General features: G+C 31.8%; 1 protein-coding gene across 1 annotated transcript in view; it reads left to right on the plus strand.

Annotated features, from left to right (window-relative positions):
* Nucleotides 1–1,022: 1,022 nt before the first annotated feature.
* The window catches only part of LOC132745151 (receptor-type tyrosine-protein phosphatase epsilon-like), a gene marked incomplete at its 5' end in the record, with an annotated part of 37,206 nt that continues 22,910 nt past the window's right edge, over nucleotides 1,023–15,318 (plus strand). The window contains 9 exons of the mRNA XM_060733970.1: nucleotides 1,023–1,157; nucleotides 2,730–2,873; nucleotides 3,343–3,411; nucleotides 3,982–4,119; nucleotides 4,844–4,981; nucleotides 5,431–5,568; nucleotides 7,852–7,989; nucleotides 8,272–8,409; nucleotides 8,692–8,829. Of these exons, the coding sequence (XP_060589953.1) occupies nucleotides 1,023–1,157; nucleotides 2,730–2,873; nucleotides 3,343–3,411; nucleotides 3,982–4,119; nucleotides 4,844–4,981; nucleotides 5,431–5,568; nucleotides 7,852–7,989; nucleotides 8,272–8,409; nucleotides 8,692–8,829 (1,176 nt within the window). The remainder of the gene's footprint in view (nucleotides 1,158–2,729; nucleotides 2,874–3,342; nucleotides 3,412–3,981; nucleotides 4,120–4,843; nucleotides 4,982–5,430; nucleotides 5,569–7,851; nucleotides 7,990–8,271; nucleotides 8,410–8,691; nucleotides 8,830–15,318) is intronic.

The raw sequence follows: 15,318 nt of genomic DNA on the forward strand, positions 1-15,318 counted from the left end.
CAATGGTACTTTGTGTGAAACAAGTTAGTGGCTTATTCTTTTTGCTATATACGTAGGGCGCAACATGCCGTTGAACTTTTGGCCAGTTCCCCTATAGCAATCGTTTTGTTGTGTTCAAACAACTATTCAAACTGTTTGAGTTATAATGGTGTCATTATATGCAAACTCATTTTAAGCAACTAAATATCACGGGTCTTGTGAGCTAATGTTATTCCTTCATGTTTCTTTTCTGGATGTAAGTTGTAAAGAAAATCAATAATCCTTGTAAGTTATCTAGTTTTCTTCACGATTTATTTCCATTAACAAGTATTTTTAGCTGTTTATTGTATAAGTGTAATTGTATATTTCATTTGTAAAAGCTGCATTTACCTCTTTTTGTGCCGCCTGCTACAGAGCACATAGTAGCGGCGACATATAGAAATCATTTTTCCGTCTGTTTGTCCGTCTGTCTGTCGTTTCACAATAGAAGACTTAAAACAATCTATATTGATTATGTGACCAGAGGGTGGGGCGGGCAATTTCTACCCATATGCATAAATTATATAATTGTTATAGCGGACGCACATATGATTCTAAATGGACAAAATTTCAGTTCCGGGCTCCGTACTTTCTGCGAAGGAGATTTGTGAAACATATTTACCATACATTTTTCAGACACATATGGCAGGGTCCTTTTCACTTCAGGCGTAATGACTTATATACCGTATGTATGACATCAAAACACTAATGTCACATGCCAAACATAGAAGTTTTGCGGAAAAAAAGATTTACGTCTATATTAACTTAGTGGCCCCCATGGCAGGGCCAATTTCGACACAAGGGCTATGATTTATTTAACTTTTGATGATGTCATCAACGTGATGCTAACTGCCAAATATCTAAGTTCTGCCAATTGCAGTTTCATTAAAAAATATGTTCATGTTTAAGCCTATTTAAATAATATGTTCATTATTGTACTTGATCACTTTGTAGCGTAAGGTGTTAAGGTTGTATCTGTACTTACTTTATTTTGTATTTTACAGATTGCACAAACAGCACATTTGGACCAAATTGTGCCAATCCGTGTCACTGCTCAGGCAATTTACAGTGTGATATGTTTCAAGGAAATTGTTCAAATGATTGTGACATCGGTTGGGCAGGTTTCAATTGCAGTATAGGTATATGATTATCAAATCTAAGATATTTCAAGTATGTAAGGTACGTCAGAACAATATCTATAATTTATGTGAAATAAAAAATACCGAAACACGAAGTTATCTAATTCGATCAAGGGGATGGTGTACAGAGTGTTTTCTTGTTCTTTCCTTTTGTATCATAGTCCCTCTCATCACAGTATCTAAACCCCAGATAAATGCATTCAATCCTCAAGCATCAAAATATGACTTCTTGACAGTTTTTCCTTTCAGTTATTTTATGATAGCTCATTTATAATTGTCAAGTTTATATAGAAATATTAAAAAGTAATGATGAGTGAGAACATTTTGTAGTTTATTGACCAAGTTTGCATATAGACTTTAAACTTTTAGAATATTTTGTTTCATAAATAAGACTGTACCTAGTCCTTTCATTTTTATTGATTTGTCAGTATTTCCACCATTGTGAACGTCTAAATTTTAAATAGAGAAAATATTAATACCTTAAGAAAGCCCAACACGACAAAATTAAAACTGTTGCAGGCTCGGTTGGATTGAGCATGTTCATGGACGGCACTGTCAAGTGCAAACTACCGTTTACGCCCCCAATTACCGGCTTAAGCAGAATTTAACATTTAACATGAATTGGTACAATTTTGAATTTTAAAAACATCCGCGGATGTGTTCATATGGCGGTTATCATGGAACCTTCAATGTGACACGTAAGTGCCATTCCATGAAAGGCATATGGTCCCCAAGTAATAAAAAATGCGTGTGCCCTAAACGAGAAAACAATTGGCAGAACTAAATAAAATGGAATTTTGAAAGGGGATCAGAGATTATGAAGCAAGCATATCACAGATAAAACGTCAAAAGACAGTGTAAACCGGTCTAATTTGAATTACAAAAGACACAATAATGTAGAGGTTTTATCGCATATTAAGTTATATAGCGACATTCTTAATATCACTATAAAAATGCAATTTATGAAATATATTTGCAATGTATTTAAATTACTAGAATAGTACAAGGGACGAGAATATATCAATACTACTCAAAATCGAACTGCTACTTAATTGATGCAAACATGTGTTTTATGGAGTAGGATTTTTGAGACTCGAATAACTTTGTATTCGTTATTGTCCGTATCATGGAATATTAAAGTATATAAATAAATTAAACTTTTAATATCTTAGTAAATAATAATTGTGACATTTCAAAATTGAAAGAAAAATTATGAAAACAGTAAAAAAAAATTCTCCCTTATTTGACTTTTTGCACATTTGTCATAGGCAGTATGTGTTACAACTTAATCTTATCTTACAAAATCATTTGTATCCAACATAGTTTTCATACCCATAAACCAACAATAAACAACCCCTCTTCAACCTCCGACTATCAGGTCTTACTAAACGTACAATTGTGCTTGTCATGTAGCTATTCTATGATCAACTGTTTGATAATCAAAACAAAATATGTAATATAGTCCATCTGCATTCATCGTATTTCGCAACACGTTTTTGTATCTTTAATATCATCTCAGTTTCACGTAAAAATGGTTATGATAAACTATCCTCTGAATTACAAATATTTTAGATCTTAACATCCTTCGGCGCAATACAACCTCTGCAACAGCACTACAGTCAAGGATGTACAGCAACTGTAGCGCCAACCGTGCAATTGACGGTATAGATGCACCAGTTAATCCATTAAATGATGTGAATTTATGTGCGGCTTGCAGTGTGGCACAAAACGATAACAGTGTTCAGTTTTCATGGTGGCAGTTGGACTTAGGGTCGATGTTTCTTGTGAAGTTCATTAAAATATTTGGCCGACCTAGCAAGTATTTAGAGCATAATTTCGTTAAGTCATTGGGCAATTTTGACACAGAATTGCTTAACAAAGAGAAATTGTGTTAATAGATATCCTATGTTTTATTGTAAATTTCAAATATTGACTGTTGGTATTTGGTATATAAATTTAACTTTAAACCGTTATTTGCTTATCATCACGTCCCTGACATTTGTTGATCGTCTTACTGAATCATATATCTGTTAATTTAAAGCATTTTATTATACATTAGTTATCAAAATACAATTATTGTCCATCTATGAAAATATTGTTTTTTCATGATGATTCTATACAAAGGTGAATTTGAATCTATAAACTTTAAGCATATTGGTAATTGAAAGTTTGAAAACATTTTCAGATCAACCCGAACAAAGTCAAAACATAACTGGCTACATTAACAATATTTCAATGGAGATCAACCAGACAGGTACGATGCTATCGATCAACGCTTCTAAAGGACATGTATTTCTGAAGGAACTCGTGAAGCCGCGATTATTTCGATACCTTAAGATTCAAAAACAGGACACTGTTTTAACACTATGCGAAGTCAAACTATACGAAGCAGGTAAATAACCATGTATAAACCAAGTGTAATAGATACGCTTAACATAAAATTACACTGGTATCTCTTCAAATACATTTTCCGCAACCCCGTCAGTAATAAAACTATTTCTGTCAGTAAAGTATAGAACTTTTTAGTTGCGCGGTTGAGAGGTAAACATGTCGGACAAGTTATCCGTTAGAATTGCTAGCATGTTGAGGTCCGTCACTGCCAGGGACAAGCCTCTGTTTATTTGAGCAAGAACCTTAATAGTAATATCTTGTTTCCAGAAATGAGAGTGCTTTAATAAAGCATAGCTCTCTACACAATATAATTAAAATGAATTTTCTGTGAATTTAATATTTGAAAATGATCAATCAAAGAACGGTTAAGGGAGTAAAACAAATTCTTAATGATACATTTATGTAAGATCACAACATTTTAATGTCATATCAGAATGCCCAGTTGGAACATTTGGAGATAGATGTTCTAATCCGTGTAAATGTGCTGACAAGCTGAATTGCGACAAAGTCAAAGGAACCTGTATTAGTAAAGGATGTTTACCTGGCTGGGAAGGAGCAGCTTGTAATAAATGTAAGTGCAAAGTGGCATATAAATAATACTTATTAACACTCAGATTTCGTGAATGTGTCATAATGAGTTAAAGAGGTATCAAAACTTTCTACAGACTTTAATGTGATAATTTATCTGGGCTGGTGCTGGTAAATGCATTTGAACTGTTGAAGAAAGGCAATTGTGCTACGACCAATTTACCTTTTTTATTTAGCGAACTACATGCGAATAGTTATTGGAAAATTCCGAAGTAAGGATGCATTTCAGTTTGCTAGTTGTGTTTGTTCTTAATGTATGATACATTTCTTGCTTCTTGGGAAATGTAAAATGATTCAGTTTAAAATGTAAAATGATTCAGTTTAAAATTTACTTTTACACGTATTTAAGAGATGATATTGTGACTATATAATAATTTGTTAACTCCAGTACTTTCATTGTGTTTTCTTGTATCAAAAATAAATGTAGCATTCATCATAACGGTAAGATTTAAGTCTTGTTTTTACATACAAAATGTAATGAAAGGAAGGTGTGATTACTAACTTAAAGAATATAATAGAATATCACAGAATGAGATACGGCCATACTTAAAGATTATGAAAACAAAGTACAAGATGAAATTATTTTACTTAAATTACAAACGGTAAAACAAATCATACATCGTGGTTATTGTAAGAAAAACACTAATTAGGTATGTGTCTGACAATATACACAATATAATTACTTTCGTATTTTAATTTTACTGAAGCCTGTGGCCATCAACATTTTGGACCAGACTGTAAATACCAGTGTCATTGTTTTTCTGATGGATCATGTGCAAAAGATTCGGGAGAATGCAATAACTCCCATTGTGATCCGGGATGGGAACTATCAAATTGTAGTAAAGGTAATTGTTTATAAAAGTTATAGTTTTTCTATTATGCAAGTTTAAATCTAGCTAGAATACAACTGTCTTGACATTAACCTCTTTTTTCATATTAAGAGATGATTAACTATGAATAATATTACTCTTTCTCTTCTTTGATAAAATGTTCATGAACTTTAAAACCTTTAATAAAATAAATGAAAATTAAAACAACAACAACAACAACAAAAACATCAACAGACTAATGTTCTTTAGATACACTTTCCAGAGTCAAAACTGATTAACTGCCTTTAACATAAATTCATTACATTGAATATTGACTTGTTAGGATTTTGATGTTGAGACAGAAAATCAGTAGATAATAGTTATTTAGTAGTTGGGTTCATTTCAATATTATATTCCGCTTAGATATATTCATCATAATCATCTCATATTATCTAACATCATATTGTAACATTATAACATTTAAGCTTGCAGCTTTCCACATTTTGGAGATAACTGTAGAGACACTTGTCACTGTTTAAACAATTCTGAATGTGATCACCGTGATGGAAAATGTGATATCAAATTATGTGAAGCTGGCTGGCAAGGGGAAAGTTGTAATAACGGTAAATAAATATACTGATAGCATTTAAACTAATTTTCTCACTTACCGGGTAGAAACATCCGGTTTGTGAGAAATAAAATCGGATATTATGACACTTTGCCTGGAAATCATCCATGTTTTCTTTAATGATAACGTTGATTCTTGAAGACAAATCTCACTTTAATGTAGTCACTATGTATTTTAATTGAATATTTGGTCAAAATAACTGAATCAGTAGAACAATTTTCGCCAACGGTAAAACGCTTTTTGTCAACCATTGATATATGAACTGAATTCCTTATAAACACTAATATTACGACATTTTCCACTTTAAATATTGAAGTATTGTACATTTGTATCATGATATCCTTTCGTTTTGGATACGAATCTCATCTGAATTTATTTCATTGAATATTTCGACACATAAACTGGATCAGTCGATTGTTTGTGGACAGTAAAATGGTTTTTGTCAACCATAGAAAGCCAGGTGCCTAAGCCCCGCTTCACCTGTAATGCGCATAGGAAGTAGATTCATTGATATTTATATGTCCCAGTTAGTAAGAAAAATAATCGCTAAGGCTCGTTCCCGATTAAACCGATCACCCCCGGAATGGGATTTCCCTATCGTCTATGTACCCCAATGATAGACTCTATTTATCTATGATTATTCTTCTCAATTGTACATGTCGTATCTCTCTTACTTTTCAAACATATCCTAGCATTTTTTGTTACGTAAAGCTCATATAAAAATACTGAAACAATTTGTCTGTGACAATTTCCAGGATACTGAATATTTTTGGGAGAAGACAAAACGTAATTTGGATTATCTTATCAGTTCACAAAATTGTTTGATACTTTTTCATATCAAACGTAAACATGTAGAATTACCATCTTTCAGTTGAATGTGTTAGCTATAATTTATATATATTTCTGGGTTTGTTATGGCAATCTCAAATGTATCTCACGAAAATTAAACTGGACGTAAATGTTCAATTGGCATACACAATCTTAGTACAGTAATTGATTGATTTCAATTTTGTTTATAAAACAGTCACAAACATACCAATGTGATTTGCCACTGTCGCAGTGACACCAACTGAACCAATAAAAACGGGCATTTCTTAAAGGGTATAAAGCTATATAGTATAAAATACCTTTATAAAATTTATTAACAATAAAATTATGTTGTTCAAATAAACTTATAGTCGATTCTTAAAGGAGATGATACATTGAATTTTCTGTTATTTTACATACAATAATAAATACTGTTTGTAAATAGATTGAAATGTTCCGAGAAAAAAAAGAATGCTGATATGTCATGTAGGGTTTAATTATTCAGCAATAAGTTTGTGCATGCCCAATTTGCACTTAAGAAAACGTATTTCCTTCAGACAGGTATAATTAAAATATCATTTTTCAAAATTAAAACTATACTTTTGCAGCAGACATATAGCTTTATACACTTAAAATCATTTGTGCAACTCTTGTCAGAAAAGCCCTAGTTTTACAAAAGTAATGCAACCAAATAGTAGACATTGTTCTAGATTTACTTTAAAAGCGATTATAAATGATTTTATGCGGACTTGAATTGCTTCAATTTTATTAATCTGTTTGAATTATAACAGTATATTAATTTGAAATATAATGTTAGGCTTATGCCTAATGAGGTATCATTATTATAATTAAAACATAGAATTCTACATCACTTCATGAGTATGTTTCCTTCAGAACAGACCTATAAAACAACTGAGGTTCCCTGGGCTGTAGTTAAGTTATATTCGCCTGAACGCCTACTAAATACTTACTGAGAAGCTTTTACATGAAGGAGTAAGTCTCTGTTTGTCGAGGCATATCTATCGTGTTTTGATCCAATATCCGGAAGTGTATGCGGTCGTGGCAAACATAGTCCTAGTTTTGATTAAGGTTTTAAAATTAATGATATATCCTTGGTTTGAACATCAATAGTAATATATATTTAAGTTTAACTAAACAAATGGTGAAATATTTTTAGTGTCCTTCCGTTCAACCTTTTAGCGACAAGTGATCTTCTGTAGACTAACATTCCCTACTGGGATTCTTGAGGGAGTTGTGGCTCATAGTTTTATTCATCTTTCCGTGCCAAACTTCTTACAAGCACTCCCATAAGCATTTTACTTGAACCACACAATCTAGCATTATTTCTCTTTGGTATTAATCAAGTTTGAGGAGCATACACGTTATTTTATCGTATCATAGATTTGTAAATTAGTTAAAACTGCTAGATTGAGCGGTTATACCATGATTATTATGACTTTTCCTTATTAAGTTTGTGACCATCGACGATTTGGTATAAACTGTTCATCTGTATGTAATTGTCGTGATAATACAAGTTGTAATGCTACGACTGGACAATGCAACACTGGTTTATGTGACCCAGGCTGGCTTGGCAACAGCTGTGATAAAGGTACAAACAAAGTTTTATTCCACAATAAAAATAGTCTAATGTATTTGTACATACATGTATATGTTGTTGGTGTGTTTTTCCTTCAATTGTTTTTTCCTTTTATTTTAATGTAAGAAGTAATTCACATGTTTATAGATTTTAAGCTTAGATCATGCAGTTGAAGTTAGTGCAAGTAAAAATTGATTAGTTTTGCATACACGCTATGTTTATCATTAGAAATGCTAGTTTGAACACCTCCAATCTAGGGTAAGATTATAATTCTTATGGATATTCCTTATTAAGTTTGTGACCATCGACGATTTGGTATAAACTGTTCATCTGTATGTAATTGTCGTGATAATACAAGTTGTAATGCTACGACTGGACAATGCAACACTGGTTTATGTGACCCAGGCTGGCTTGGCAACAGCTGTGACAAAGGTACAAACAAAGTTTTATTCCACAATAAAAATAGTCTAATGTATTTGTACATACATGTATATGTTGTTGGTGTGTTTTTCCTTCAATTGTTTTTTCCTTTTATTTTAATGTAAGAAGTAATTCACATGTTTATAGATTTTAAGCTTAGATCATGCAGTTGATGTTAGTGCAAGTAAAAATTGATTAGTTTTGCATACACGCTATGTTTATCATTAGAAATGCTAGTTTGAACACCTCCAATCTTTGGTTAGACCATAATTATTATGGCTTTTACTTATTAAGTTTGTGACCATCGACGATTTGGTATAAACTGTTCATCTGTATGTAATTGCCGTGATAATACAAGTTGTACTGCTACGAATGGACAATGCAACACTGGTTTATGTGACCCAGGCTGGCTTGGCAAAAACTGTGACAAAGGTACAAACAAACTTTTATTCCACAATAGAATAACCTAATGTTTTTTGTACAAATATCTTGTTGGTATGTTTTTTCTTCGATTGGTTTGGTGCCAATTTTAATGTATACAGTAATTCATACTTTTGTACACTTAATGCTAAGATCATGCAGTTTATATTAGTGCAAGTGAAGCTTTGCATACACGCTATTTAGATCATATTATACAAAAGTAAATAAGCTAGTACTGCTGGTTTAAAACTTATGGTTATATCATTAGTCTTGTGTTTCAACTTTGTGACCATCGACGATTTGGTATTAACTGTTCATCTGTATGTAACTGTCGTAATAATACAAGTTGTAATGCTACATCTGGACATTGTAAGACTGGTTTATGCGACCCAGGCTGGCTTGGCCTCAGATGTGACAAAGGTACAAACAAATGTTTATATTCAACAAATAATATCACCTAATGTGTATGTAAAAAAATGGTTGTTGCGGTGTTTTTCTCCGATTAATTTTCCTTGAATTTTGTATAGACAGTAATTCACCCAGTTTTGTATGTTTAAAGCTAAGAGCATGGATTTGTGATAGTGCAACAGTTATAAAGTTTGAGGACTCATGCCGTAACTCAATTCTTATTTTTTATATCATAAATATAATGCTTGAATGAAGATTTATCAATATTGTAAGTTCCATAAAGCATTATTTGTAATATTACTGCTGAATTTACATTTCATGTTAATAAAGGGCGGTTATTAGAATTTCATGTTCTATAAAGTCTAAGTCATTTTTTCAATAAAAAATGAATGAAATTATTTTAATTATTACATATAATGTGGACAAAATTTTGCAGTCTATATTTTACATATTTTTTTTATGTTTGAAAATTGTTTAAGAAGCATAATTACGATTATTATATACTTACAAATGAAATATTGAGAAATATTGATTAAATAAAATGTGCATATTTACATTTTCCGTATTTTCACTGCATAAAATTTATTTTTCACTGCAGTGAAACATATTTTCCGTATTTTCACTGGTGTCTTGCCGGACTACTTTCTTTTAAATTCTGCCAGTACACAAAATTTAAGGGAAAGTCTTTCAAATTTTAATGTCAAAAAAGAGAAAAATGTATATAATAAACAGAAAATTCAAGTTTTTTCTATAAATACACGATTTATTTTCATCTTGTGGCATGAAAATTACCATATTTCACTCGTGGCTACCGCCACTCATGAAATATTTATTTTCATACCACTCGATGAAAATAAATCATGTATTTATAGACAAAACTTGAATATCCTCTATGTATATACAGTAGGGTGAACGTTTCGGTTGTCAAAAATAGCGTTTTTCGTGCGTCCGTTTTTCGTGTAACGTGCGTGCGTATAGCGTGCAACGTGCGTTTGCTGAAACGCTTTCTCAAGCGTGCATCGTTTTCAAGCGTTTAACGTTTTTCGTTTTCCGTGTATCGTTTTTCGTTTATCGTGCGTCTGAAAGCGTGCGTTTCTTATTTAGCGTGCGTCTGCGTTCGTCTAAGCGCTTAAGTACCGTGTTTTGCGTCTGTTACTATTTAGAAGTAAAAGAATATCTTAGATAGATATATTATGTAAATTTCTTGTTTCTTAAACATGTAAGAGATGTTCTGTGTCCCTGTCAAAGAATAGAAATATTATATAAAGAAGTATTATTGTGATGTTTACATTAAAGTTTTAAAGTTTGTGACCTCGCGGTGAATACTGGTCAGATTTCTACATGCTTTACGCCGAAGATTAATTAGTTTTAATCCTAGTTTACATACGCATATAAGTTACTAATTAATTGCAACATTTTTGATATTAAATTCAGCAAACAGGTGTTTATATGCGTACCAATATATATTAGATATGAAGTTCGTCAGACATCAAATGATGGTAATCAGACTAGCACCCCACCCCCTTTACAAGTTCATCTTCTGACTTTTCATCAAAGACTGTCCGAACCCGATCCGAATCCTATTTAGGGTGATAATTATTTTAGACAGTTCCTCCCTATTTTTCTTGACAGATTTATATTGATATGTAACAGCCTGGCAGGGACTCGAACCCCTGACACTCGGAATACCATTCCGCGGCTCTTGAGTTCCTCCGAGCTATTCGGCCGCTTACACGTTTTACTTGTTAAACTACTGAATCGTTATAACTTATAAACCTACTGTGTATGCAAATATTTCTTCGAATTTCCCAGGGTTACTTAGCATTGTGATTAAATTTCTACCTGGGCTATACAAATGTTATATCAGTCACAGGGTGAGAAAAAAGTGCATCCTGACATGGACTCGAACCCGTGACCCTCTAAATACCGTACCGCGGCTGTACCGACATTTGTTAATAGTTTCATTATTTGTACATGTATAGTGAACATTTTACTAATTATACATTGTATTATTTCTATATTTTTGTACAAATAAAAATAGCTAGATTTTTTTCTAGATAAATTTTATGGTGGCTAAAATATACCATGATGTACTTTTTAGACATGTTATCACAACAGACAGGCTAAGCCACCCTTTACAAAATTCCCCTATCTGTCAGCTCATTATCAAAGCATAGACTACTATTTTTGTATGTGGCCTGGGCTTTTAAAGCCCTTTATTTTGTTTCAAGATCTGTCTGACAGTCATATTGATGTATTGTTATTACTTGTGATATTTAATAAATATATGTTTTGTTAAATAATGATACCTTGATTAGGGATTTCTATGAATTTCAACCAGTCCAATCAAACAAAGAGAATACAATGATATAGCAATATTCCTATTATGTACAAAAAAAAACAGTTACAATTATTATTTTAGCAATCTTAATAAAATTGTCAATCCTTGTTTCCCGATCCAGTTCAGTGTTTACATGTTAAAAGTTAAATAAGCCGCGTCACGACAAAACCAACATAGTGGTATGGCGACCAGCATGGATCCAGACCAGCCTGCATATCCGCGCAGTCTGATCAGGATCCATGCTGTTCACTTACAAACCGTATAACAAGTAGAGACACTGTTAGCGAATAGATGCGCAGGCTGGTCTGGATCAATGCTGGTCGCAAACCTACTATGTTGGTTTTATCATGACCCTGCTCAAATATATCTTAATCTTATATGAGGTCCATATTATAACCCACTTTGATAAACATATATAGCTTTTTTTTTATTTTTATTCTATATATTATCTAAAATCACTTTAAAGATTTATCAATCCGTAACCAGTGCCTGTGTCGCCCTTTGCTAACTTAAAAGTATATAACCTATCCATATATAACCATATAATTCTTTGAAGATTTTTCTCAGCTAGGTATGCTGTAGTCCCAAGTCACTTGTTTAACTTCCCTCAAGTTACATGTAAGTTATAACCTCAAAACTGATAAAATTCTAACTATAATATACTTAAATATCACCTATGTATTTATTTAAATTTACAAAAACTCATTTTGCATACTTATATCTTTTGGGACCTGTACAATTTCAATTGATGGTAATTTTAATTTTCCTACAATATCAATTTTATGCTTCATAGGTAGGTCAGTCCATTAAAAAGAGCTTAATACAAGATCCCTATGAAAAGTAATGTAATTAATAACTCAATCCAAATAAACTTTATTAATTAAAAGCTTTAATTAGATGACTTAAAAAAGAAGATTTCAATAATTGTCCATTAAAAATATAAATGTTATAGTAAATTCCATGTGGACCCCAACTATTAAAGAAAGCAGTGCCACATAAAATGTTGATACACTGGGTAATTTTACCTTAAACTTAACCTCTTAGGAAATGATACAGAATTTTTTATATAACATAAATCTTTTATATTAATATACAAACATATTTAATTGACTAAGATAAGGTAGTCCTAACAAATTTCATTTCAAAATATGAGAATTATGGCAAATCTCCTAAGATGCCTAAATGTCCTAGAAAATGCACTAAATCACAACAAAATATGAAAATTTTACCTAATTATAAGAGCCTTAGAATTTAAACAAAGCTATAAGAGGAACATTAATCTATCATATTAATTAACAAATGTATCTAATTGACTCAAGTAAGGTAGTCCCACCAAATTTCATTACAAAATATAAGAGTTATTGCAAATTTCCTGAGATACCTTACTGTCTTAAGAATAGAACACTAATTCACTACAAAATGGGGATTTTTACCTTATTATAACAGCCTAGGATATGAAACAGAATTATAAGTGCAACATAAATCTATTATATTAATTAACAAGCATATCTAATTGATTAAAGTAAGAATATCTCAATAAATTACATTTAATATTAAAAAAAATATGGCTTATTTCCTATTATGTATAACTATACAAGCTTACACACTAATTCATTAAAAATGGGAGTAATATTACCTGATTATAACCTCATGGTAAATGAATCAAAGTTAGTTAAGCAACATAGTATTATTATATTAAGTAATACCTACATCAAATTGACTTATATAAGAAAATCCCAAAAAATTTCATTGAAAATTAAGAAATAATGGCTAACTTTCTATAATGCCTTATTAATAACTTTACCACACTAAATCATTGAAAATTTGGGTAAGTTTACCTATTTATAAACTTCTGGTCAAGGAAAGCCAAATAATGTTATACTATCAAGTACAACTACATCTAATTGACTAAAATAAGAAAACCCCATTGAATTATATTGACAATGAAGAAAGATAGGGTAAATTTTCTATGATGCCTATTTGTTCAAGCAAATACATTACATCTTTAAAAATGGGGGTAATTTTACCTTATTATAACCTCCTAGGAAATGAAACAAAGTTAGTAAGGCAACATATTACTATAATATTGAGTAACAATTACATCTGTTTGATTGATATGGAAAAAAATCCACCAAATTTCATTAAAAAATAAAAAAGGTATGGCAAATGTCCTATAATGCAGACACTGAGGTGTTCAGATCCACTATCAGTAAGGAAGTGTTCCCTTCCCTGTCAGGGGACCATTACTGGCATGGTATAGGTATATGGAATCACAAAAAGGATACTGTAAAACTGATTTTTTCATTTCTACAGCTAAGAACTGTTCACTATTGACGGGAGGAGTATGCAAGCGGACTGATAGCTTCAAGCCAGTAGTCAGCTTCGCCACTGTATTCAAGGGGTCCCGGGCTCAAGTCCCAGTCAGGCTGCATATTTAAAGTGTGTCTTTACACAATGTTTGTATAACGCTAATGACGTCATGTCAATTATATGCACAGATGTGCAATACCCTATTTACGGTGTGGCAAAATTGGCACCGGTGTGTGATAAAGCATTATATTATCACACACCAGTGCCGATTTTGCGACTCCGTAAATATGGCATTGTATGGTCGTGCATATATTTCGACGTGACGTCACGTCATTAGCGTTATACAAACATAGTGTAAAGATATGCTAAATGTTAGCGTTAAACTAAAGGCGCGTCAAAGAAAAATGACTCTGATTTCACTTTAAACAGTCTTTATTTTAAGTATGTGTTAAATAGAATATTATATTAAATTTGTGTATGTTCATTACTGAATTTATTGCACTCATTGAATAAAGTAAATATTATGCTCACCAGCTAGAGGTCGCATAATATAATTTTATTCAACTCGTGCAATAAATTCAGCATTGAACTTACACTCATTCAATATCCTCTTTTTAATACATATTAAGCGGACGTCAATAAATTTCAATTTTAAGTGATATGAAAAATAATTTCCGTTGCGCTGTCTTTGTAAATCCAATAACTTTACATCACAACCGGTTTCCTTATTTTCCTCATTTTTTTTACTCTCGACTACTGTTTCAGACCTAAAATAAAATTGCGTTCTTAATATTTATATATACTCATATATTGTAATGCCCTAGAAATTTTACCTTTTTTGTGATTTCACTGGATTTCCGTAGACTGTTTATTTCTACTTTCACTTTCGTTTTGAGAAGATTTTACTGGCGACAAGACAAGAAAAATCATGCGGTGTCCTAATGAAACATACAGGACATCAACTTAAATCTACGTATTGTGCCAGCAATTTAATCATTCCTGATTCTGGAAGCTTTTCCCTTAATGTTATCCATTTCCCTTAATGTTATCCGTGGTAGAATCCTGTGTTTTTAATCTGTTTTCGTGACTTCTGTCAAAATAGTTTATTCCTTTATTTTACACTCAAGATTATATAGTTCGATTGTTTATGATGCAGCCTCACTTAATATATAGATATGCCTCATAAATCCATCTGAATTTAATTGTTGCACTGTATATTTATAAAAATTTGCAATGCATAATTCAATGTCGGCCATGTTGGACTATTACGTAGAGATTACGTAGTGAATGCAAGGGATAGTTCTTTATTTGATTGCGCATAAAAGGAACACGTTATCCTAACTATTTTACTTTCGATATTAGCGCACGATAGCTTATAAATATTTCTAAAAATCATTGTTGAGGCTGTGACAAAAATTAATTTCGGTGCTACATGTAGGTTG

Source organism: Ruditapes philippinarum, unplaced genomic scaffold (assembly GCF_026571515.1).
Source record: "Ruditapes philippinarum isolate M1 unplaced genomic scaffold, ASM2657151v2 ctg5162_1_1_1_1, whole genome shotgun sequence".
In the NCBI taxonomy this organism is placed as follows: Eukaryota; Metazoa; Mollusca; class Bivalvia; order Venerida; family Veneridae; genus Ruditapes; species Ruditapes philippinarum.